Source organism: Saccopteryx bilineata, chromosome 3 (assembly GCF_036850765.1).
Source record: "Saccopteryx bilineata isolate mSacBil1 chromosome 3, mSacBil1_pri_phased_curated, whole genome shotgun sequence".
Classification (NCBI taxonomy): Eukaryota; Metazoa; Chordata; class Mammalia; order Chiroptera; family Emballonuridae; genus Saccopteryx; species Saccopteryx bilineata.
In genome coordinates this window covers 88,142,294-88,168,965 of record NC_089492.1, presented here as the reverse complement: position 1 = coordinate 88,168,965, position 26,672 = coordinate 88,142,294, and the positions used below count along the sequence as shown (strand labels likewise).

General features: G+C 39.9%; 1 protein-coding gene across 1 annotated transcript in view; it reads left to right on the top strand.

Moving 5' to 3' along the window:
• The first annotated feature begins 23,536 nt into the window (after nucleotides 1–23,536).
• The window catches only part of ALK (ALK receptor tyrosine kinase), a 690,142-nt gene continuing 687,006 nt past the window's right edge, over nucleotides 23,537–26,672 (top strand). The window contains exon 1 of the mRNA XM_066266820.1: nucleotides 23,537–25,078. Within this exon, the coding sequence (XP_066122917.1) occupies nucleotides 24,406–25,078 (673 nt within the window). The 5' untranslated portion in view covers nucleotides 23,537–24,405. The remainder of the gene's footprint in view (nucleotides 25,079–26,672) is intronic.

The following is a 26,672-nucleotide window of genomic DNA, read 5'->3' as shown; positions in this document are numbered from 1 at the left end:
TATTGCTCTCTAATGTTTGTGTCAAGAGTGAAAACCTCTTTTGAAATAAGAATACTCCTAAGGTGGTCTTCAGCTAGAATTATTTGTGTGGAGTCTGGATTGAGTTTTAGCAGGTACAGTAGATGTTGTTAGTAACCCATCCAGGTATCGATACAAGATTCTTACTGCTCTGCACATACTCCCAAGTTGGTCCTAGGGCTCTTTCAGGCTGCAAGAGCAGGCTTGGTCTATCTCTGAGCAGGGCAAGTCCGTGTGTGGGATAGTTAGTGCTTCCAGGAGCAGCCCTCTCCCGAGGATGGATGGGATTTCATGGGTGCACCCCCAGCCCCATCTCCCCTTGCTGGGATAATTCTCCCAGCACTTAGTCCCAGTACACAGTCTCCCAGACTTCCCCAGGGGGACAAAGCTCCAGTTTTACTGTGGTAATTAGCTTGATGACACACCACTCGGCTTCCTTCCCTTTCCTGTGTCACTTTCTGTCCCCCTACTTATGTTTTTTTGGGATTGCTTCCCAAACTACAGTTTATTTCTTAACTCAGGGCTGCTCCTGGGGAAGCCCAAGCCTAGCCACCAGGAAACAGCACGTGGGCACACTCCATGAGGCACGAGGGACGCAGGCTGCGTCTTTCAGCTCCACTGCTCACGCCTGGGATTTTCAGTGTCATGGTAGCAGGAGACCTGCTGCCCCTCCAGGTGCTAGATCTATATTTGTGAAGGAAAAAAAGGGAAAACACCAAAAGCCAAGAGCTTCTTCGCCACAGGTTTACCATTTTAAACAGGAAAGGATGCTTTCTTCGGAAAGTTCTGCCTGCACCTCTTTTGTCAGAATTGTATCACTCCACTTCCACTACAGTGGAGAGTGAGCATAGTACCCTGCCAAGCAAAGCTGGGACTCTATTGTAAAAATAAAGGGAGAATGGATATCAGATATTTGTCACAGAAGTTAATGACTTATTATGTATTGCTAACATCTTAGTGTAGTGTGGGTTTATGAGATACATACTGCTCAAAGTATCTGACTAGCAGCATTGGGATTACCTGGGGCTTGTCAGAAATGCAGGATCTCAGGCCAACCCACACCTGCTAAGTCAGCATTCCGCTCCCGCCCCGAATGTGCTTTTAAAGAAGATCTTCCCCCACCCATCAAATAGATAATTTGTATGCACAATCAAATTTGAGAATCTTTGTTTTAAATCACTTTTCTTGGTGTCAAGACAAATAAGGGGATCCCTGGCTCTTGATACCCTTGCCCAGGCCTTGCCCAATACCTTGTCAGTGGTAATTTCTGCTGAATTATTGAATGTCATGCCAACCCAGGTTGGGGGAGAAGCTTCCTCCCTAGTCCCTCACGATCAAAGTGGTCCCCTCTCCTTTGGACAACCCCTGCTCCCCTCAGTGACCCTTGCAATCCCTTCTCTGTATCATAGTCAGTTTTGAACATCTCTCATTGTTCTTGTGGACCAAAAACTCTAGGATCTTATCTCATTCATCTTCAGCATCATTACCACTTAATCCACTCCAAACATCCAACTGGGTGCTTTGCTAAGTTTAATTGAGCTGAATTAAACTTTCTTCTATACCTAGTTCTACCATTTTTTTTCATTGCTTTGATGATTCAGTTCTATGTTTCTTTTCTTAAAATAAAGCAACTACCACAACTAACAAAGTAGTGTTTTCTTTCTGGATTTTCCTAACATTGTTTTAAATGGCTGTGGCATTTGAATAAATAGAAAAATGTAGTACAGAGATTTCAGACATTTATTGGCAGCAGCATTCTTTCTGCAATTGTAGAAGCTCATTGTCTGCTTAGATTTGAGGCAAACTGCTGTGCTTTCATGAAATGGTGTGAGGGGCCTGGACCCCCAGCTATGGAGCTCCCCTGCAGTGCCCCTCCTAACCCTATAGTCCTTAAATGTTTTTGATCATTGTCCTCTTGCATCACTCACCCATTCACTCTTTCAGTGATGAATAGAAGTTGGTGAGGATAAAAAAAGAATTGGAGAAAAACAAAATCAACAAATTATGATAAACTTGTTGCTAATAACACATACATATTGCATATTATTTACCTTGTAAGAGAAGAAAGTGAGCATACACAAGTCTATGTTAAAACGGAGCTGTGTGATCTTAAAACAGTCCACTGATTTTATTACACTTTGACAGAAGGTTCAAGTTATTCCAATGGCACAAATTCACAGGCAGAACATTACAAACTAAGTGTCCTTATGAAGGCAAATTAACACAGGATATAGATGATTAATAATAAACTTTAATTATTTGAAAAATTATAGGCCTGAGGTACCATTAATGCAACTATATATCACTATATACTGTAGAGTTAACCAAATAATTGATAATATTCTAAATTGATAATAATGAAGCTAAATGAACAGCAATTTATATTTTAACAAGTCAAAAGTGGCAGCTCTTGACAACCTCACCAACTCAAAATATATAGTTGTGGTGATCTTGTTGCTAGTAAGAAATCATATGGAGTATTACTGGCATTGTGAGCAAAACCTGGTAATACTGACGAAGACCTGCTGGTAGAAAACCACTTCCTCTAAGTTGCTGGGAAACATGGGCAGGTTTTGCAAGGCATCCTTACTTTTCAGTGGATACTGAATTAAACTCCTCTGCAAACTTTAATGATGAGCTATTTTTAGTTTATGAATGCCAACATTTAATAACCTCAATAACTCAATTTAAGTTGTTACTAAGTAGCCCATAGTCCCATATCATGATTAAAGTCTGCAGAACAGCTCATCATTCCCTGCAAGAAAGGGAGACCTCTTAACGTTCGCCAGGCTTTGAAAATCACTGCTGTAAAGAAGGCAGAGAGACTGGCTGGAAAAATGCTTTGCTTCCCTTAGAGGAGCCTCCTTCATTATGTCCTGCTGCTGGAGATAGAAGCTAAACTCGCCAGATGGACTCCCTTGATGGGCCAGGCACACATTCCTTGCCTTGATGTGGTGTGACTTGCAGGGAAGTAACTGGCTGCAGTGCTGGGGGTTCATTAGCAGTCCTGGATGGCCCCAGGAGGCATGTCAGCAGGACAGCTTCTGAGTGAGTGCTCCTTAATGGGCCGAGCTCCTTTACTCTTTTTGCTTCAAGACCAATTTAAAAGCAGTTCAGCAGTTCTGTTGCTTCTCGCCACCCTTGACCCTAACCACAGGAACTGCCTGTGGGTCTCCTCATTGTTCGAAAGCCACTTTCCAAAGTGGCCCCGACTCTGCACGTGTGAACAGTGGACAGTTTTAAAATATGGCTGTTTGTCGCCAGGGATGCTTGTCCTCATGTGTGGCTGTAACTCAGGCAGGCAGCAGGTGAGACCCATGCAGCATTGGCAGGCTGTGGGGAAAGGAGGACGCAGGAAGAGGGCAGAGATGAGTACAGGGTAACCAACTTTCTCTCCCCAAAATGAGAGCCAGCAGATCAGTGATGGGGCAACCAGGACGTGTGCCAGATGCCGTCTTAACTCCTGTTAGTGTTAGTATCTGACGCAGTTAGGAGCAGGCATGGTGTTCTAGGACACTGAGGAATTAGAGACAGACTTGCTTTGTGCATATGGGGGTTAGCGAGCCAGCCTTGGGCACAAGACTCTATGGCTGAAAAGAGCCTGTCTCCTTGTTATAGGCTCTCACAGCCCATCCCAGTTTAGGCTGATTTCTCGAAAGAAGGTTCCAAGTTACCTCATCTAATTAGTGGGCATGTCTTGCCCACTTCCTTCAGCATGTCCATTGGAATCTACCCAGGGATCATTTTCATGTGTCTCCATTTTCCTGTGAATTCATGGGAACCTGTGGAGATTCTGGGTCAAAATAGTTTAGAAATAGTATTTGTTCCTTCTAGGGTTGTCAGAGCACACTGAAATTGTTCTGGTGACAGCTTGTTGATTTAACTTGGATCTGAAAGAGTTAATGAGGAGACGTTGGACCTTCTAGGCCCCAGGGTGAATTTCTTCAGCTCTTGTGACAGGGATGGAACTGTAGGGCAATGCTTCTCCTTAGGTTGGTTTACGGGTCTCTACAACCCAGGATTCTAAAGTTTGAAGCAAGCATCCCAAGCTATTCTTATGTTCGTTGGGAAACACTGCTCTGAACTTTGGCTTTACAGCCTACGAAGGGATGGCATTAGCTGGTTTGGAGTCAGGGTATAAAGTACGTCTGAAATGACCCTGAGTCCAAGGCTGGGACATGCTTTGTGAGTCAGAGACAGGCAAGAATTAGGGTGCTCAGGGCAGAGACAGAGCTCAGATAGATCAATGGTATATGAATAGATTTGGGTTTGAAGATTTCCCAGGCACAGTTTTCTTTCCTTAAATGTTCCTTGAAAAGTAGCCAGGCTCCAATAATAACTTCTTTCTCAGCACCCTAAACTGAATTTTGTGTAGTGCTTCCTTTTCAGTAATCCCTTTTAGAAGGAAAATGTTTAAAAACATTTTATCCTGGTATTCAGGCTAGAGTTTACCACCCAATTCTGCACAGCAAACTCATTCCTCCAGTTTGAGATGTACACACACATTGTCTGGCAGGGACAGGATTGGGACCACAATGATTGATTGGGGATCTGAAATTTTGATGGGAACATGGAGTTTGGAAATGTAAGAGTTGTAATTCAATAAAAAAGATGTATTTCTCAAGGCAAACCTCAGCTTCAGGCTTAATGGTGAGATATTAGAATCATTCCCATAAGGTCAGGAACAACACAAAGCTCTACTCCACACTCACTGTGATTTACTTTTGTTTTTGGAGAAGCTAGCCAATAAAATTTTATGAGAGAAGGAAAGTTGGTGTGAAAACCAGAGAGAATGAAGCAAAATTATCATTGTTTGCAGGTGATATAGTTGTATACTTGGAAAATCCAAGGGAATCAGCTGAAAAACTGTTGTAGGTAAGTTAAGTGTATCTAGTTAAGAAGGCTAGACACAACATGAATAGAGAAAAATCAATAGCATCCCCATATACATTGCCAAAAACAAGTTAGAAACTATTTGAAAGAAAAAAATCCCATTTACAACAGGAAAAGGAAAAAATAACAGACATTGCAAGGAATATGCAAGAAGTATATGAAAAAATTATTAGATGTTACCTAAGTTCTTGAATATAAAGACTCAACATTATAAAGATGCAGATCTTCCTATACTAATTTGTTAATTTTCAGTGATCTCAATAAATAAAATAACAGGATTTTTAAAAACTAGTTGAGTCAGTTCTAATATTCATATGGTAAACTGAAGTAGTGAGGATACATAAATTCTGTAAAGGGAGGATCATTGGAAAGTGGGAACAGCTTTTTACCTATTATACTCCTGGGGAGGGGTAGACAGATGAGCAGAATGTGGGAACCAGAAAGATCCAATTATAGGCAAAAAATTATTTTAAAGGTGGTATTTCTAATCAGTGAGGAAAAGATAGTTTAATGAAATGAATATTGATTTTATTCAGTGAGTTCCATATAGAAAGGAAATTAAAATTTAAGTTGGATTCAAATCTAATCTTTACCAAAAAATCCAAATACATTAAAAAGATTAAAATTTAAAAACATAAAAATACTAAAAGAAAATATAAGATACATTTAAAAATATTCTCTGTGTGTGTGTTTGTGTGTGTGTGTGTGTGTATGTGTGTGTTGGGGGGGGGAGGGGAGCTAATAATCCAGAAGCTATAAAAGAGATTGCTAATATAATACTTGCAAAATTTATTTTGCATGGTAAGATAAAATAAAAGATAAAAAACAGAAATGTGCTACTTTTCTTAATATGTAAAGAAATTCTACTAACAACTAAGAAAGAACCAACAAATCTAAAGACACATGGACAAAGCACATAAGCAGAGACTTTCCAGAAAAGATACTAAAGACTTTTCAAAATAGGAAAATATACTTGTTCTATTGTTAATGGGAGAAATAGAATTTAACAAGTACAATGAGGTACCATATTTTTAACTATTGAATGTTATTGACCAAAAGTTTGATAGCATCCTATGATGGTAAAGTTGTGAGGAAACAGTCACTCTCAACTATTTTGGGTATAAAAATTGATATATTTTCTATGGAAGGCAATTTGGCAGTACCTATTTTAAACGTTAAACCTCTGAGCCAGCACGATGAATTTACTACAGAGATATACAGCAGCCCTCCCTTATCTGCAGTTTTACTTTCCACAGTTTCAGTTACCTATGGTCAAATGCAGTCTGAAAATATTAAATAGGAAATTCTAGAAATAAGCAGTTCATAAGTTTGAAATGGTACACCATTCTGAGTAGAATGATGAAATCTCATGCTATCCCATTTCTTCTCACCTATGACATAAATCATGCCTTTGTACACTTTTCCTATGGGGGGGGTGAGAGAGAGGGCGAAGACACCTTTATATATAACTTTCATTATAGTAAATTGTTATTTGTTCTATTTTCTAATTAGTTATTGTTTTTCATCCCTTACTGTGCCTAATTTATAAATTAAACTTTATCATAGGCATGTATGTATAGGAAAAAGCAAAACAATATGTCGAGTTTGGTTCTATCTTCAGGCATCCACTGGGGTTCTTGCAACATAGGCCCCCAAGATAACGGTGGTACTACTTGCATTTGAACAAAATGAAGAGAGACAAGGTTATTCTATTCAATATTTTTATATAAGAGTAATAATAACACAAAGATTTGGGAGGAAAGCCATATTTTATCAATAGGAGCTGGTTGAATACATATAAAACAATTGTAAAATAGAATGAAATACAGTTAGTTAAAAACACCAAGGCTGTTTTATAGGTATGAATATATTTCATCTCAACACCTCAAAGATATTTTATGTTTAAAAAAGCTAAAGTATGGCATGCTATCAATTGTGTGAGTGAGTGTGTGTGTGTGTGTGTGTGTGTGTGTTTTAAGGCCTGAACCAACAGATCTCAAACATTTTGATCTCAAGAGGCCTTTACACCCTTAAAAATTATCAAGGATTGTCTTAGAAAATTCTAGAAACCTTAAGAATATACAACCACATATTCCATTAATATCAAAGTGATACTGTCATCACATGTCATACAGCTTCTAGAAAATGCCATTGCACACTAGTGAGAGAATAAAAGTGAAGCAAATGAATAATGTCTTTGTTATTATAAGAATAGTTTTGATCTTATGGACTCTGTGAAAGGATCTGAGGATTCCTAGGGTTCCACTGATCTACACATATGTGATTGTATGTACATAGTAGAGTTCTGTATGAATATCTCAGAATGGGTAACAATTATTGCCGCTGGAGAAGGAAACTGGGAGCTCCAGGGAACCCCAGTGGGAGGAAGATACATTTTCACTACATAACCTTTTTAACTTTTCAATTCTATGCGTGTGTTAGTAATTACAGTTTTTTACAAAGAAACTTAAGGATCTGAAGAAATGAAATGCAAACAGATTTATGAGCTATAGAATTAATCAGAATTATGGACTAAGATTGATGTACATGAATATTTGTCTCAGAATTATTTGTAACAGCAAAGACTTAGAAACAACCCACATATCCAATAATAGAGACTGATTAAACAAATCATGGTATATCTATAAATTATAATTCTATAGTCATTAAAAATAATAAATTCCTAGAATGTCCTGTGAGGTGGGAAAATGTTCACAATCTAATATTAAGTTAAAAAACATAGCAGGATATAACTTTGCATGAAACAAATTATACTAATTTAAAACAACCCCAGAAGGAAATATACCAGAATTTTGAGTTATTGTTTTTGGGTAGTGAGATTATGTGTTATTTAAACCTCCATTTAAATATACTTTTGAATTTTCCAGATTTTATATAATTAATATATATCATTTTTATAATCAGAAATGAAATGCCAGGAAAGAAAAATTGAAATGATTCATTCCCAGGGCCATGAGGGATGTATAACATCGGTTACAGGTGCTGACAGAACACTGACGTATTTTTCAGGGGTATCCTGCTCCTGGCCGCTGAGGCTGAGGGGCTGTTTTGGCCTGCAGTGATGAATGCTATCTTGGGGATGTTTGGATCCAGGTAGCACCAGCTGTGGTGGATTGGCCTGCAATGGCATGGCTTGGCTGGAGATGCAGGTAGTGGGGAGATAGAGGAACCTGTGAATTGAAAGGAGGTGGTGATGAATTCATTACCTATTACCACACAAGTTAACACCAAATTTAGCAACCTAAAATAACAGTAAGCATGATCATCCCACAAGTCATATGAGTCAAGAATTTGGCTTACTTAAGTGGTTCTGGCTCAGTGTCTCTTATAAGGCTACTCTGAGGATACCAGTTGAGGTTACAGGCAATGAAGGCATGACTGGGGCTGGAAGATTCACTTCCAAGGCGATTTATTCACCTGCCTGGCAAGTTGTGACTGGCTGTTGGCCGGTATCCTTTTGTTCCTTGCCATGTGGACCTCTTCATAGAACTTATTGAATATCCCTATAACATGGCAGCTGGCTTCCCATAAGCAAATGATCCAAGAAAGCCACATGTCTTTTATGACTAAATTTAGAAGTCATATACTATCATTTCCACATATCCTATTGGTGATACTGGTCAGCCCTATTCAGTATGGGAAGGCACAAGGGTGCACATATAAGGAGATGGGACCATCTTTGAGGCTGGTCACTACTGGTGAACACTTGCTGTTCAAAGTAATTGGCAAGGTTCCAGAGATTGGGTAATGCCCAGTGGCCTGGTATCCTGGACTGATGGTGGGCTTGAGGGTCTGTTTTGCAGAGTGGATACTGATGTTTTAGGTTGTACTGAGGCTGCTAAACCACCAGGAACCATCATACAGGTTTTGGTAGTTCGAAAGGGGAAGAATGTATCGATGAGGCTCTTCTCTTTTGGAACTAGATGGCTCTCCCTGTTTATAGGACTACTGTTACATACTGGAGGTCCAAGTATTGGTCACATATAACCTTGCATCCTGGATGCTTTGGATCAGCACGATGTAACTTTTTTTCTCATAAATCCTTGAAAGATCTGCAAAATATGAACATTGTAGCATGCAAATTGCTATATGGAAACCTTTTATACATGAGATCACATCAAACCACATGTCCAGATTTATGGTTTTGAAATATGGTCCTTGTGGACCATAAACTGTAGGTTTCTCCAGTGCTGGCCAAATTTACCTGGGTACTCAGTCCTCATTCAGCACAGAAGTGAAAGCAGTGGACTCTGGGGCTTGGTCTTAATGGGACAGACCGAGTCAGTCCTGAATAGCAAGATGAGCAGTGTGGGGCAGATTCTCCTGACTTTAGAGAACAATATCCAGATAGGACTTATACAGGGAGCCATTGCCAGGAGGGACCAGTGAGAGGGAAAGGGCAGGCTCTCAACTTGTCTTAGTTTGATTTGCCAAGAGCAAAGTCTATCCCAAAATTGCCCCCAAAGTAAGGTATTTATCATAAAACCACAGATCTGATAGAAGCCACCAGCCCTTAGGGAAGAGGACATTCTGGTGCCCCACTATTAACATGACCCAGATGTCAGTTTCACACAATGTCTTTGATTTCTAGTTCAAATTCTGGAAATGGAAGCTCAACCTAGCATAGTGATTGTTCTCTCTAGAGTCAAGTGTTCCTCTTTGGTCCAATCAGCCATGGCCTGTATCCCATGGTAATTAATGATGCTCCCTCCTAGACATGGGCCCAATTAGAAGAAGGGGAAAGAGAGGAAAGATGGGCATCTTTAGTTCACATCCCTGAAAAAGAGAACTAGGAATTAGCATATCTACACCTGGGCCCACAAAGGACTCTGGCCTCAGGGAAGTGAGTCAGTGGAGAACAGACTTCGGAGAAAGGTTATTGCCTGGAGAGAGGGTTCTGTAAAAACAAGGCTAAGCCCAGCCCTTTAAGAAATTAGGGATAAGGTGTGTTGGTCACAGGGGCAAGACAAAAATATCAGTTATTTGAAATAGGATTCAAAATAAATGTTTAGAATGAGAGTCAATTGATGCAGAGCCTTCTTATCTTAATTCTTCCTATGTAGAACTAAGATTGGTCCCTGAACCTGGTAGAGACAGGTTCAGTCAGCTCTGGGTCTGAGTAAGAAGAGAAGGTAGGGCTAGAAGACCAGGCAGGAGAACACAGATGCAAAATGATGGATCAACTAAAACTGGCTAGTGGGAACTGTCTGTTATTTTAATCATTAAGACAACTGGACAGGTCAATTAGATGAATCCATTGTTTAGAGATTGACTTGCCTACAGTAGATCTGATTCATCACATATACATGATGACTAGGTCACAGGCCAGTGCACTAACCTGTGTTGGCCCTACATCAGAAAAAACTAAATGGAATGGATACTGTGCATTGGCTTTTCAGGAAGACTATATTGATAAACAAATCACCCTAAAAGTTTTACTCCCATTTTCCTCAGCCAAAAAGTATATTTAAAAAGACAAGAAAATATTAGGATAGCAGCAGGTGATATGATGAACACATGCTAGTTACAATAATAGTTCATGCTCTTTTTCCCTAATGTACCATGCTTTGGCAAACAGGAATTGCTGTGAAATACATAGTGGTGTATTGTTTGCTTTGATCTCTCTTATTTCTTCACTCTTCAGTAAATATGAGATTGTTTATAGTGTCTGAGAGAGAGCTGTCACTGTCCAGGTGTTTGAGAAGGGCTTTTTCTTTGGCTGTGTGACCTCTTATCAAGCCTTAGAATTATGAAAGTAGACTGAGCTCTTTCATTGTTTTCATGAAACACATATGCACTGATTGAGAGGCTATGGCATCTGATGGTGGCCTGGATCCTTGGTTGGCATTGGATCTCAGGGGAATTAAGGTCATTGTCTTCAGGGTAATTCCAGTCCTTTAGAACCCTCCTGGTGTAAGTTATCTAATGCAACACTTGCAGGTTTTCTCCTTTGGGAGTCAGTAGGCTGTTTGCTAGATAATTCTGATTGTCTGCCTTGTGGGCCCTCTCATGAAAGGTTAGGATCATAAGAATATTTACAGTCAATAGTTGTGAGTAGAAATAATGTGCCATTTCCTGGCTGGAGTATTTAGTTGTCAGAACCTCCAACTTCTCAACAGTGGCTGCTCCATCAGCATGGGTTCCTAAATGATGATGATTACAACCCTCTGTTCATCTGAAATGAATATGGATAAATATATTTCATTTAGAAGAATATATTTCATTGTTTTTAAGTTACTGAGATTTGGTCTTTTTTGATTGTTTATTATTACAACAAAACCTGGCTACCCAGACTAATACACTTTCTTTATCAAATTCTATAATAGAAGTCAAATTCTATTATTATTTATTTTATAAAACCATTAAAATTACTCATAAAGCCTGACCAGGTGGTGGCGCAGTGGATAGAGCATCGAACTGGGTGAAAAAGACCCAGGTTTGAGACTCCGAGGTCGCCAGCTTGAGCATGGGTTCATCTGGCTTGAGCAAAAAGCTCACCAGCTTGGACTCAAGGTCGCTGGCTTAAGCAAGCAGTTACTTGGTCTGCTGAAGGCCCACGGTCAAGGCACATATGAGAAAGCAATCAATGAACAACTAAGGAGTCGCAACAAAAAACTTATGATTGATACTTCTCATCTCTCTTCGTTCTTGTCTGTCTGTCCCTATTTATCCTTCTCTCTGACTCTCTCTCTGTCTCTGTAAAAAAAATAATAATAAAATAAAGTAAAATAAAAAAATAAAATTACTCATAAAAAGAAAAAATCACCCACAATTCTGCTACCCCAAGAAGTCTACCTTTTAGTGTTTTCCTTCAATTTATTTTTTATATCTGTAATTTTTGCGTACTTGGAACCTAGATATGCATTCAGTTTTGTGTCCAAGGTTATTTAATTTAATTTTATCAAGGCCTTGACTGTTTTATTCATCACAATATCTCTCCTTAGAATTTCATGTAATTTACAGTAGATACCTAATAAATAATGGGTGAATTAATAACTACAAGTACTTTCTTTTTAGTTTGATGATTATTAGAAGAGATCTATGTATGACTGGTCAGCAACTGCAAGTTATAAATTTAGAGCTCAGGCCTGTCTAGAGCAGACATATCCCGTATTTCCCATGTATAAGACTCACCCTTTTGTGAAAAATTTGAGGTCTAAAAACTGGCTGCATCTTATACAGTGGTTGTAGATTTTTTTAACTTGCTTTTTCCGCTTTTTCATGCTTATTGTCTTTGAGGTCATTGTTTCACACTTGTTACTGATATATTACAATACGTTATGTGTTGCCATGTTCTGCCTAGAAATGGCTCAGAAAAGATTTTTGTACAGTGCTGAATTCAAGTTAAAAGTGATCCAGTTTACAAAAGTGAATGGAAATCATGCTGCTGAACGTAAGTTTGGTCCTCCTCCAACTGAGAAATCAACCCGAGACTGGCTACGTGAAGAAGAAACCCTACTGAAAACACTATGGCAGAAGAAGGCCATGAGAAGCAAGTCAGCAAAATGGCCTGATTTAGAGAGGGAATTGAAGATATGGATTGAACAACAAAGGGCAATTGGAATTCCTGTGTCCACAGAGATGGTTCAGCCTGAGGCAAGAAGAACTGCTGATGAAAAAGAAGTTACTGATTTCAAAGGAGGACACAATTGGTGCTTCTGGTTCATGAAACAGAATGGACTAAGCATGCGTACATGCATCAGACTTGCCCAAAAGATGCCTGAAATCTATGAGCAGAAGGTCCTTGAATTTCATCGTTTTGTCATTCAATGTCGGAAGACACATCAGTTTGAGTTGGGACAGATTGCAAATATGAACAGAGTCCCCCTTCAATTTGATGTCCCAAGTAACAGAACTGTTGTTAAGAAGAGGGTGAAAACTAACTGTGAAGAAAAGTGGATGTGAAAAGAGCCATTATATAGTTGTTCTGGCTTGTCCTGATGGAACCAAGCTGCCTCCTATGCTGATTTTCAAACATAAAACAATGCCAAAAGAAGACATTCCTTGAGGAATGATTGACCATGTTCATGACAAGGGTTGAATGGATGAGGATGGGATGAAGATCTGGTTTGAGAAAGTTTGGAGAAGGAGACCAGGTGGCCTCTTACACAAACCTGCCCTATTGGTGCTTGATCAGTTCAAGGCACACATAACAAAAAACACAAAAACGATTGCTGCAGAGCAAAAAACAAAACTTGCCGTCATACCTGAAGGCTTGACATCCCAGCTTCAGCCGCTTGATGTCAGCATTAACAAACCCTTCAAAGCTGCCATGAGAGAGAGAATGGAACCAATGAAGGAAGTCTTCTGGGGACAATTTGACACAAGCAGGAAGAGTGAAGAAACCAACTATAGGAGAAGTTTGTACCTGAATGAAAAGATCCTGGGATAATATCAAGATTGAGATAGTTGTCGAGTCACTTAAGAAGTGTGGCATTTCAAATGCACTAGATGGAACTGAGGACAAGGCAATAAATACATGAAGACAATGATTCATCATCAGACACAGATGAAGGAAGACAAGCTAATGGATGTGAGTTTTGACAGTGATGAGGAGTTGTATGAATTTTATAAAACTTGAGTTTGATAACTTTATGTATTACTTTTTTGTTTTCAAATTTCAGGCCCCAAAATTAAGGTGTATCTTATACATGAGGAAATATGGTATATATATTTTTAAAGAATTATTTATTTCATTTTTTCCTCTAACATTAGATCCAGGCTCTTTTCCTGGTTCCCGAAGAAGTTATAATCTTCTTCTAGACCTGTCAACTCTGGTCTCCAGTCTTGGATGAGATATTTGGCTACTTGGAGAATCTCACAGTGGACATTGTTTTAAAGATTATACTTGATCCTTCTTTCAATTTGGTAGATGGGCCCAGAAAAATTAAGGGTTTTCCCAATTATAGAGCCTCTGAGAAGCAAGGTTGTGATTAAAATCCAATTTCCTGAACACAAATCCATGTTGCCTTTGAATGTTTCTACTGGGTCCCAATTCCTGCTCTCGGCTCAGGGTAAGCTACTCAGATTGTGGATTTCCAAATATCTTAGTAGTAAGTATTTTCAAAGTCTAGCTTCTAGGTTTTTCTCTTGCCTTTTTTTCTTTCTCCTTTTTCTTCCTCTTTTTCTTGCTCCTCTTTCTCTTTTCTTTGTTTATTTTTCTTTCTATGTCCTCTTCCTTCTCCTGCTTCTTGACCAACTATGGATGCCTAACTTAATTAACCCTATAGGACTCAGTCTGATTTTGCAGTTGCAGGGTGAGTTTTGCCTTAAGTCACACTTTCTTGATTTGAAATGCCATTCTTTTTAAACAATTCTATGATACATCATCTTTATATTATACTGGATGTTCACCACCCCAAGCCAAGATTTCCATCACCATTTATCCCTCTTTCACTACTCTCTTCTACCTCCCTCACCCTCTTGTAATCACCATACTGTTGTCTGTGTCTATGAGATTTTTTTTTTAATTTAATCCCTTCACTTTTTTCACCCAACTCCCTTCCTTTTTGACAGCTGTTAGTCTGTTCTCTGTATCTGCTATGTTTTCTTCTAGGATTTTTATGATTTCTAGTCTATGTTTCTATTTTGTTTGTTAATTTTGTTCATTAGATTCCACATATAAATGAAATTATATGGTACTTGTTTTTCTTGACTGGCATATTTCACTTAGCATAATACTCTCCAGATTCATCCATGCTGTTGCAAAAAGTAAGAGTTCCTTCTTTTTTTATGGCTAACTACTATACCATTGTGTAAATGTACCACAGCTTTTTTATACACTCATCTACTGATGGGCACTTGAGCTGCTTCCAAATCTTGGCTATTGTAAGTAACACTGCAATGAACATAGGAGTGTATATATTCTTCTAAATTAATGTCTCAGGTTTTCTTGGATGTATTTCCAGAAGTGTAATTGCTGGGTCAAAAGGCAGTTCCATTTTTAATTTTTTGAGATAACTCCATACTGCTTTCTACAATAGCTGAAGCAATCTGCATTCCCACCCACAGTACAAGAGATTTCCCTTTTCTCCACATCCTTGCCAGCACTTGTTGATTTACTGATGATAGATAGCCATTCTGACAGGTGTGAGATGATATCTCATTGTGGTTTTAATTTGCATTTCTCTGATGATTAGTGATGTTGAACATCTTTGTATATGTCTATTTGTCATCTGTATGTACTCTTTGGAGAAGTGTCTATTCAGGTCCTTTGCCCAGTTCTTAGTGAGATTGTTTGCTTTTTGATGTTGAGTTTTATAAGTTTCTTATAAATTTTAAATATTAACCCCTTATCAGATGTATTGGAGAATATGTTCTTTCATTCAGTGTATTGTGTTTTATTTTAATTTTTTAAATTTATTTATTCATTTTAGAGAAGAGAGACAGACAGAGAGAGAGAGAAAGAGAGAGAAGGGGGGAGGAGCAGGAAGCATCAACTCCCATATATGCCTTGACCAGGTAAGCCTAGGGTTTTGAACCGGCAATCTCAGCATTCCAGGTTGACGCTTTATCCACTGCGCCACCACAGGTCAGGCCTGTTTTTCATTTTGTTGATAGTTTTCTTTGCTGTGCAAAAGCTTTTTAGTTTGATGCAGTCCCATTTGTTTATTTTTTCCTTTGTTTTCCTTGCTCAAAGAGATATATTATAAAAAGTATTGCTATGAGAAATAGCTGAGATTTTACTGGCTATGTTTTCTTTAGGATTTTTATGATTTCTAGCCTGACATTTAAGTCTTTAATCAATTTTGGGTTTATTCTTGTGTGTGATGTAAGATGGTGGCCTAGTTTCATTTTTTTTTTGCACTTATCTAATTTTACCAATACCATTTGTTAAATAAACTATCTTTACCCCATTGTATTTAATTGCTTCCTTTGTCAAATATTGACTATAAAGATATGGGTTTATTTCTGGACTATTTTGTTCCATTGATCTATATGTCTGTTTTTATGCCAGTACCATGCTTTTTTTATTACTATGGCCTTGTAGTATAGTTTGATATCAGGCAGTATGATTCCTCCAACTTTGTTTTTATTTTTCAAGATTACTGTGGCTATTCAAGGTCTTTTGTGTTTCATTTAATTTTTTTGGAATATTTGTTATATATAAGTAAAATATGCCATTAATATCTTGATAGGAATTGAAATCTATAGATTGTTTTGGGTAGTATGAGCATTTTAATGATGTTAATTCTTCCCTATTCATGAACACAGTATATGCTTCCAGTTATTTGTACCTTCTTCAGTTTTTTTCAGCGTCTTATAATTTTCCATCCTTGCTTAAATTTATTCTTAAATACCTTATTCTTTTTGAAGTAATTGTGAATGAGATTTTTCTTAGTTTTCCTTTCTGGTAGTTTATTATTGATGTATGAAAATGCAGCTGATTTCTGGATATTAATTTTGTATCCTGATATTTCACTGAATTCATTTATCAGTTCTAGTAGTTTTTTGGTGGAATCTTTAGGGCCTTGATATACAGTATTATATCATGTGCTAATAATGACCTTTTATTTCTTCCTTTCCAATTTGAATGCCTTTCATGTCTTCTTCTTATCTAACTTCTGTGGCTAGGACTTCCAGTACAATGCTGAATAAAAGTGGTGAAAGCAGACATCACTGTCTTATTCCTGATCTTGAGTATAATGTTGATTGTGGGTTTGTCATAGATAAGCTTTGTTATGTATGTTTCTTCTATTCCCACTTAGCTGAGTGTTTTTATAATAAATGGGTGCTGGATTTTATCAAATGCTTTTTCTTCATTTATTGATAAGATAATGTGGTTTTTAACTTCTATTTTGCTTATGTGGTATATCACATTTATTGATTTGTAGATATTGTACCCACCTTGCATCCTTGGAATAAATTCCACTTGATCATAGTGTATGACCTTTTTAATGTGTCTCTGGATCTAGTTTGCTAATATTTTGTTGAGGATTTCAGTTAGCATTTATGTTCATTAGGGCTATTGTCCCACAATTTTCTTTCCTTGTAGTGTTTTTATCTGATTTTGGAATTAGAATAATGCTGGCCTCATAAAGTGAGCTTGGGTGTCTTTCCTCATCTTGAATTTTGTGGAACAGTTTGAGAAGGCTAGGTATCATTTCTTCCTTGAATGTTGGTAAAATTCACCTGTGAAACCATTTGGTCCTAGACTTTTGTTTTGGAGGAGGTTTTTATTTTTTGTTTTTCTGCTTCAGTTTCACTAGTTGTAATCTGTTTATTCAGATTCTCTCATTCTTCCTGATTCAGTTTTAGAAGATTGTCTATTTCTATGAATTAATCCATTTCACTCAAGCTGTCTAATTTTTTGGCATATACTTGTTGGTAATATTTTCTTACAAAATTTTTATTTCTTTGGTGTCAGTTGTTACTTCTTCTCTTTCACTTCTGATTTTATTTACTTGAGTCCTCTTTCTTTCTTAATGAGTCTAGTTAAAGTTGTTTCAATTTTGTTTATCTTTTCAAAGAACCAGTTCTTGATTTTACTAATCTTTTATATTATATTTTTCAGGCTATATTTTGTTTATTTCTTCTCAGATCTTTATTATTTTCTTACTCCTGCTCATTTTGGGCTCTATTTGTTGCTCTCTTTCAGATTTCTGTAAATGTAAAATTAGATTATTTATTTGAGATTTTTCTTGTTTCTTGAGAAGGGCCTGTAATGCTATGAATTTTCCTTTTAAGACTGCTTTTGCTGTGTCTTATAGATTTTGGGTTGTTTTGTTGTCATTTTCATTTGTTTCATGATATCTTTTGATATCTCTCTTTATCACATTGCTAACCCATATATTTAGTAATATGTTTTTTAACCTCCATGTTTTTGCATGTTTATGTTTTTTCTGTATGTGATTCATTTTTAGTTTCATATTATTATGGACAGAGAAGATACTTGATATGATTTCAATCATTTGAAATTTATTGAGAATTTTTTTGTGTGTCTTAACATGTGGTCTATTCTAGAAAATGTTTTATGTGCACTTGAAAAGAATGTATATTCTGCTTTGTGATGAAATGCTCTAAAGATATCAATTAAATCCATCTGATCTGATGTGTCATTTAAGGCTGCCATTTCCTTGTTGATTTTCTATAGGAAAATCTATCCACTGATGTCAATGTGGTGGTGAAATCCCCTACTATGATTGTGTTACTGTTAATCTCTCCCTTTATAGCCATCAAGATTTGCTTTACATGCTTAGGTGTTCCTATGTTAGGTGTATAAAAGTTTACAAGGGTTATATTCTCTTTGTTGGATTGCTTTCTTTATCATTATGTAGTGTCCTTCTTTGTCTCTTGCTATAGACTTTAGGTTTGTTCTTTCTGTTTTTGTTTTTGAGAAAGAGAGAGAAGGGAGATGAGAAGCATCAACTTACAGTTGCATTACTTTACTTGTTTATTGATTGATAGTCTTTATTTTAAAATCTGTTTTGTTAGATATAAGTATCGCTACCTAAGGCCCCCCCCCCCATTTGCAAAGAAAGAATCTTAAAAGTCACAAGAAAAAGATAGTTAGTTACTGACAAAAGAGCTCCCATAAGACCATCAGCTGATTTTTCAGCAGAAACATTTCAGGCCAGAAGGGATTGTCATAAAATATTCAAAGTGGTAAAAAGCAAAGACTTACAACCAAAACTACTTTATCCAGCAAGGCTATCATTTAAAATTGAAGGAGAAATAAAGAGCTTCCCAGACAAGAAAAAGCTAAAGGGGTTTTTTTTTTTTATCACCAAACCAGTATTAAAAGAAGTGTTAAAGGGATTGCTTTAAGAAGAAGAAGAAGAAGAAGAAGAAGAAGAAGAAGAAGAAGAAGAAGAAGAAGAAGAAGGAGGAGGAGGAGGAGGAGGAGGAGGAGGAGGAGGAGGAGGAAGATAAGGGGAAGAAGTTAATGGCAACAGAAGAACAAAGTTAAAGTAATAAAATGGCAATAAATACATACCTATCAATAATCACTTTAACTGAAAATGGCTTAAATGCTCTAACCAAAAGAATAGGGTAGCTGAACGAGTAAGAAAGAAAGACCCACATATATGCTGTCTATAAGAAAGCCACCTCAGAACCAAAGATAAAACACACAGACTAAAAGTAAAGGGATGAAATGCCATTTTTATTATTGCTTCCCTTACAGAGAAGTCAACTGCATCCTGAACTGGATCCATGTCTGCATTTCCAGATATTAGAATTTTTTTGAGGATTGTCTTGGTGCTCTCAGTGTCCAATTTGGTCCTTTTCCCTCTTGGTAACATTGTCTACTCATTTACCTCCCTCCCCGACTTAACTGCCCAAGTCTTTGGCAGGTTGACTCGGTGCTGCCCACCTCATTAACTGTGTTCTCAGGGCTTCCAGTATGTTGCATGCCACCCTCCCTGCCACTCCTACCCCCTCTCTCTCTTTTTGAGTTGGGTTTTAGTTTCTTTCTCTGTTTACCTCTGCCACATCATTTTCTGTCTTATGAGGTTGCCCAGGATCAGAGAGCTTGAATTTTTTACTCTGACATCCAGGTTCAAAGAATTTAAAATATCTTGTTACCTGTGTAGTCTTGTTGTTAGGAAGTTAGTCTCTCTGAGCTTCCATCTGTGATCTATAAAATAGCGATATTATTACTTCCTATCATAGTATTATTGTGAATATTAAATAAGATAATGCACGATTATATTGAAATATACTGGCTTATAATAAGTGTACAAGACTTGTTAGCTATCATTTTTTCTCACACTTTTCATCTTTCTGTTTCTATGTCCCCTACCTGCTTCTAACTGTACTTTTTCATCGCCTGTTCTCTAGATGGCAATGATATAGGATAGAACTATCAAAATTATAGCTATCAGCATGAGGAAAAGGCCTAATTTATTCCAGCAGGATGTGCAAATTTTGGAGGAAAAGAATCACTGGTTTGAATTCAAACTCTGTTATTTATCAGGTCGACCAGAAAGTTCTTTCCGTTTCTATGACAACAAGTTTTGACACATAAGCACATGTTTATTTGGCGCATGTGTGCCTCTCTATTTTTATCACTTAATGTATACATACTGACGTAGCAAATTAACTAAAACAAAGTTGAATCACGTTAGTCTTATGTGTGAAGCCATAGTGTACCCATGGCTACTGATAAAGTTCATTTATGCCACTGTATTTGATGCAAATTTCAACAAGAAAGAAATGCTACAGAAGCATATAGAAATTTATTGAAAGTGTTTGGTGATGGTACAGTTTCTGATAGGACATGCAGAAGATGGTTCAAAAAATTTGAAACAGGTGATTTCGACCTTTCTGATAAGCCATGTTCTGGGCGACCATCTTTGATCGATGGTGATGTTGTTAAGACCATGTTGGAGCAAGATCCTTTTCTGACAACATCAGAGATTGCAGAAAGGCTTAATTCAGCTCAGCAAACCATTTCGGACCATATTCGGAAGATAGGATTGGTGTGGAAATATTCAAGATGGGTGCCACATGAATTAAGTCAGAAGAATTTGGATGATTGAGTCGTCATATGCACATCTCTGCTTGCTCAGAACAAAATCGAGCCCTTCTTGAACCGGATGATAACTGGGGATGAAATGTGGATTACCTACGAAAACATCGTAAGGAAAAGGGTATATTGTGAACCCAGAAAACCTAGCCTTTCCACCTCTAAACCAAATTTGACTCTGAATAAGAGAATGTTGTGTATATGGTGGGACATTTGAGGACCAATACATTATGAGCTTTTAAAACCGAACAAAAAGCTCAATTCGGAGAAGTATTGTCAGCAACTGGATAATTTAAAGACAGCAGTCCAAGAAAAGAGGCCGGCGATGTTCAATAGGAAGAACATCATACTGCATCATGATAATGCCGGGCCACATGCTGCTTTGGGGACTCGTCAAAAATTTGTAGAACTAGGCTGGGAAATTCTGTTGCATCCACCATATTCCCTGGACTTAGCACCCTCTGACTATCACTTGTTTTTGTCCTTACAAAATTTTTTGAAGGACAAAAAATTCAAAAATGAAGAAGATATCAAACAAGCACTGGTTCAGTTTTTCGCATCAAAAGATAAAACATTTTTCAAAAATGGGATATACAAATTGCCCTCATGCTGGCAAGAAATCATTAATAATAATGGCAACTATATTATTTAATAAAGTTTATTGACAGTAAGAAAATTTTATATTTTGTTTTATTCCAAAAATGGACAGAACTTTCTGGTAGACCGTATATTTGTTGTTTGACCTTGAGCAGACTATTTTGCCTCTCTGAGCCTTAAATGTTTTGTCTCTCTAACAGAAATATTGATAATAATATATATCTTTCCCTAAAGGGCTACCATGTGACATGATACACACACACACACACACACACACACACTTTTACAGATACATATGTGTAGTGACTGATAGATTCTATCAATATTTATTTGTCTCCTTTTTTAAATGAACAAAAAGGGAACATTTATGAGATCTGGTGTGATTTAATCTACAGGAAGAAGCACTGTCTTTCCTTGAGGGAAATTTGGGAGAATTTAGAAAAGCATGAGAATTAATCAAGACCTCTGTGTTTACTAGGTGCAAAAACAATGAATGGTCCAGCACATTATTCCATAGAATGCCAAAACCCTGGCTGCTCAGCATATCTGAAGTTTCAAGTCTCTACAGCCCCCTAGTGGCCATTGATTGTAGCAGAAGAACAAAGTTATCGACAATTATATGTAGACTAAGGGATGGAGTGGGGAGTAAAGGGACATACATTTTAGTCTTTTTAACATTTTAAATGGAAAATTATTGTTTCATCAGTGTGCCTGCCATAAAAACCTGAGTAAAACCCAAATATATATGCTCACATACTAGGAAAGTATCAACCTCTTTACCACTTCCTTCCTCTTCTCTTTCTCTTCTTGCCTCCCTGCCTTCCTCCACCTTGGTAAGAGCATAATTTCTTCTCCTTAGGTCAAGTCAATATCGTCCCTTAAACTTGTAGACTCAATGTACCCGGTTTGAGTTCCAGGGAGAGGCCAGTTGCCTGTCAAGAGAGTTGCCAAACATAGAGCAGAAAGTAAGTCATTCCTAGAATTTATATTATTATTATTATTATTATTATTATTATTATTATTATTAGGTCTTCTAGTTGCCAAAAGCAATACCACAATGCTGGAAAGAACCCGGCCTGGAGAGCATGAGCCCTGCTTGACTACCACCTCCTATGGGGCAGTAGGCAAGTTACTGCAGCCTTTTGCAGCTCAGTGAGGGAGATTCAACTCTGCTCTGTGCTCTGACTCCACGAGGAAACTCTGCTACCTGCCAGGCGGAGAGCTCCTCAAGGGAGGACATTGCCTTAGCTTTAACTCCCACACTTAGCACAAGGCCTGACCATCAATCTTTGAGAAGAAGTAACTGAAGGATTTGTGTGAACCAAAGATTGTCGTTTTGCCTCTGGTTCTAGTGAACCACTTGTTATAAACAGAGCCATTATCTGAGTTGTGTGTTGGCAGCTATGAGAAAGATGAAGGGAAATAGAAACCAGAAGTTCAGCCCTTACTTCACTGAGAATAAAAAAAGCCTGCGATTCTGAACTCTCAAGGCTGTGAGCAAGAGTATTAAATTATTATTCCTTCCAGCTAAGTCACCTCTAGATCTTCTTGGCCTATTACTCAAGGGTATGGGGGTGATGGAGATATGATCGAACAGTGGTTAAGAGCACATGTGTAAGGACTTGCGTGGCACATATGACTGTGTGATCCAAGAAAAATCAATTAAGACTTCTGCGATTCAATTTCTCATCTCTAAAACTGGAATGTAAAATATTTGTCTTGCGCAGACTGAAGGAGGTGACACATGTAAGCACTATTCTGAGAAAATGCGGGGGGACCGGCAGGCCTGAAACGTATTTATCGTAGCTGAAGAACTCTGCGAGATCACTGTCACTCCCCACCCACAATCCTGCCAACTTTCCCTGTGTAGATGGCAGACTGCAAGGTTTTCAGGAATGCGTTCAAATAATAGAAAGGTCGGAGAAGAATCTCTCAGGGCCCTAATCCAAGCTAAGCTGTCTTCTGATTTGGTAATGTCACCATGCTCCTTCCCCTACTTCCTACCCCTCGCCTCCAGTTTTATTTCAGAATCTGGTTTTCTGAAATCGGACCACTTAATCTCTTAAATGCATAATTAGGGAGAGTTTTTTATTGCAAAGGCCTCTCCCATCCTCCCATTTATCTAAAACAAGCTCCTGATCACAAAGAAGAGAAATAGGGCAGGGAATCTGGAGGAGGGAGAAGGAAGGAGAGCGGCGAGGGGTAGAGGGAAGGCGGGGCGGGCTCTCTGCTTTTCTCAATGAATGCCGAGTCCTCTGCAGATTTGCATAGGAGCCGACACCGCCGCTCTATTGGTTGGCGGATGCAAAGGGGCGGGGCGGGCCTGCGTGGGTCTGGCCACGGCGGGAGTTGGCTTTTGAGTCCCGCCCCCGCCGTGTCCCCGCCAGCTCCCCTCGCGCTTGCGGCTCTGCCAGCTAGCTGCAAGTGGCGGGCGCCCAGGCAGATGCGATCCAGCGGCTCCGGGGGCGGCAGCGGCGGTAGCAGCTGGCACATCCCGCCGCTGCTGTCTGGAGGGTCGCGAGACACCGTGACGCCTTCCGGCCGCCCTCGGCCAGTCTACCCGAAGCTGTGGGGTCTGCCGATATGTGAGGTCGGGGCAGCAAGATTTCGGGTTCTCCTGCCCTGAATGCTTTCACTCCGCTGCTGCCGCCGGGGCCGCTTCAGTGGTGCCTGAGAACTCTGAGAAGAGACGCGGGAGGAAAACAAGGACGCTGGTACAAACTTGGCGCGGCAGCGGCCTGAGCCTCCAGTCCACAGTGCCAGGACTCAATTCAAGCTCAGAAGTTCAGTGAGCGGTGTAATCTGAAGACTTCCTGCTGCGGCGAGTCGAAGGAGAATACTCGAGAAAGCAGTCCTCAGCCTCGCCACACACTCCCCTTCCGCCAAGGGGTGAGGAGCCGAAAGGAGTGCAGCAGCCCTTCAGAACAGCGGACAACATCTGGGAGCCACGGTTCCCAGCTGGAAAGTTGCAGAGCATTGGCGACCAATCCAGAGCAGACAGACCACAGCTCAGGACGCGGGGGGCAGGAGCGGACTGTACCCATTTGCCACCTCCCTTCAACCGTAGTAGTTTCTCTCCTACAGGAGCGCAGCAAGCTACAGAGGGGGCCACGACACTCAGCAGGGCGCACAGGAGGCACAGAGTCCCAGCTGCTTAGCCCAGTGCGCTTCAGGGTCTCATGACACGCTCTGAGCTTCCAGCCCCATTTTATTGAGACTCCTGCTGGCTTCCTTGCAATTCAAGGAAAGCGAGAGAATCGAGTGCACGCACAATTCCCCAGAGGTCAGGTGGAAGGAGCGGTTCAGGACCAAGGACTGTTTGGAGCTACTTCCCATTTGGGAAGCGCAGGGTGAGGCTGGATTCCAGAGAGTCGGAAGACTAGTATAAATAACCTTCCTCTGGCGGGATGGGAGCCATAGGACTTCTATGGCTGCTGCTGCCTCTGCTTTCAGCAGCATCTTCGGGCCCCGGGACTGAGACCAGGACCGGCCAACGCTTGGGTTCACCTGCCGTGGGGCCAGCACTGCAGCCCCGGGAGCCGCTTAGCTACTCGCGTCTGCAGAGGAAGAGCCTGGCGGTGGACTTCGTGGTGCCCTCGCTCTTCCGTGTCTATGCCCGGGAACTGCTGCTGCCGACGTCTCCTTTGCAGCCAAGGGCTGGCCGGCTGGAGGCGCGCGGCTCGCTGGCTCTAGATTGCGCCCCATTGCTTAGGCTAGTGGGGCCACCATCCGGAGTTTCCTGGTCAGCGGGCGCCAGCTCACCAGCTCCTACACGGATGCTGTCCAGGGTGCTGAAGGGCGGCTCGGTTCGCAAGCTCCGGCGGGCCAAGCAGCTAGTGCTCGAGTTGGGAGAGGAGGCGATCCTCGAGGGCTGTGACGGGGCCCCAGAGGAGGCAACTACAGGGCTCCTCCAGTTCAACCTCAGTGAGCTGTTCAGCTGGTGGATTCGCCACGGCGAAGGACGGCTGAGGATCCGCCTGATGCCTGAGAAGAAGGCGTCAGAGGTGGGCAGAGAGGGGAAGCTGTCAGCGGCAATCCGCGCCTCCCAACCCCGCCTTCTCTTCCAGATCTTCGGGACGGGTGAGCAGCTCCCACCTGAGCTTGTCGGGATTTAGTTTTCTAGACATATCAGTTTGCAACTACTGTCAACTAACTCCCGTTTCCGAAACCTCAGTTCTGGTCCTTAGCCTCCTTTCTTCCTTCCCCACACCTTTCCCCCCCATTTAGACAATATTTTCTTATTTCCTCTATGAAGGCAGTCATTCCCCAAGGGTCTTCCTTCCTCTTCAGCAGCCAAATTGGGAGAAAAGTTTTCTGCTCCTGACAGAATGTTTCCTTCTCCTGACTTATACAGGGTCCCAGCCAAAATTGGATGCCCTTCTTTGGGGGCCTCTGGTACAGTTGAAATGCCCCCATTTGGCAGCTGGACCAAGTCCTTATGCATCATTTGACACATCTAGCAATCCTGGTTTCAGAAAGAGCCAGGATTCTGCCATTACTTCTGTGTTCCAAGTTTAGTTCTAGATCCCAAAAACTATTGCTTATCTTCCCTTCCTCTTGTTCCTTTTTCTGGCCACCACAGGTTTGGGTGATGTGATACACTTTCTCAGGGAATATAGAATTCCTTGTCATATTATTGAATTCCACCCATCTCTTTTTTTCAAATGTTGGGTTACCTAGGGATTGCTTCTTCTTCACTAACTCATCCCACCAATCCCCTTATTCCAGTCTGCTATCTACTCTTAAACTCTTGTTCTTCCTCTTAAATGCCATTGGGAGAGTCCCAGAGGAACTAAGGGATGGGGACAGGAGGGAGATGAAGAGAAAGGGAGTAAAGTTGCCAAGATTGTCTTCCTTTGGGGAGTCACCATGAAGTCAGGGAGAGACATAGTTGATTTCTCATTCTCTCTCTGTCCCCTTCCTTCCCTCCAGTTCTTAGCTTGAATGTCTATAGCAGCAGCTTTGGATGACTGTCTTTGGCAGGCCTGTTTCACTGCAGATCTCACTGCTGGAGACTCCTGAAATGAGATTTCTGTTTCATTTACTCTCATTTTCTTTCCATATTCACTGAGATTGTGTGTGTGTGTGGGGGGGCACTCACTTCTGTCTCTTCCCTAGTGTCCTTTGACTGAAAAACCAGGTAGTTTTGAATGGGTATTTCTCTTGTAAGACCACTGGGGAAAGATTTGTGAATAAAATACACAATGTAATTGAATGAGAAAGCACAGAAAAGAAGCTCTGCCTTTTGAAAGCCTACACTAATTCCTTTGAGCAAACCCAGCATCTTTTATGTCATTCTCATCATCAGATATAAATGAAATTCTTATGCTCCACTGGTTACTAATGTCTAGTATTAATTGGATGGAAAGCATTAGAAAAAACCCACTGTAGAGCTACAAGTATCACTCATGCTTGTCCCAGTGCACACATATATTCCCACATACACCCAGATCTCTCATGCAGCAGGGATATTCAGAAGCTAAGGTTCATCAGTTATTGTACAGTAAACATACTTGTATGTGGTCCTCAAGCAAAATATAGTCTGGATGCATATTTCAGCATTAACATTAATGGCATTGGCATCTAAAATGACCCCTTTGTGCTCAATGTTGGAATATATATTAATCCATAGTAAGAGGCAGGGTCTGATTAGTTTGATAGTGCCTTCTGTGAA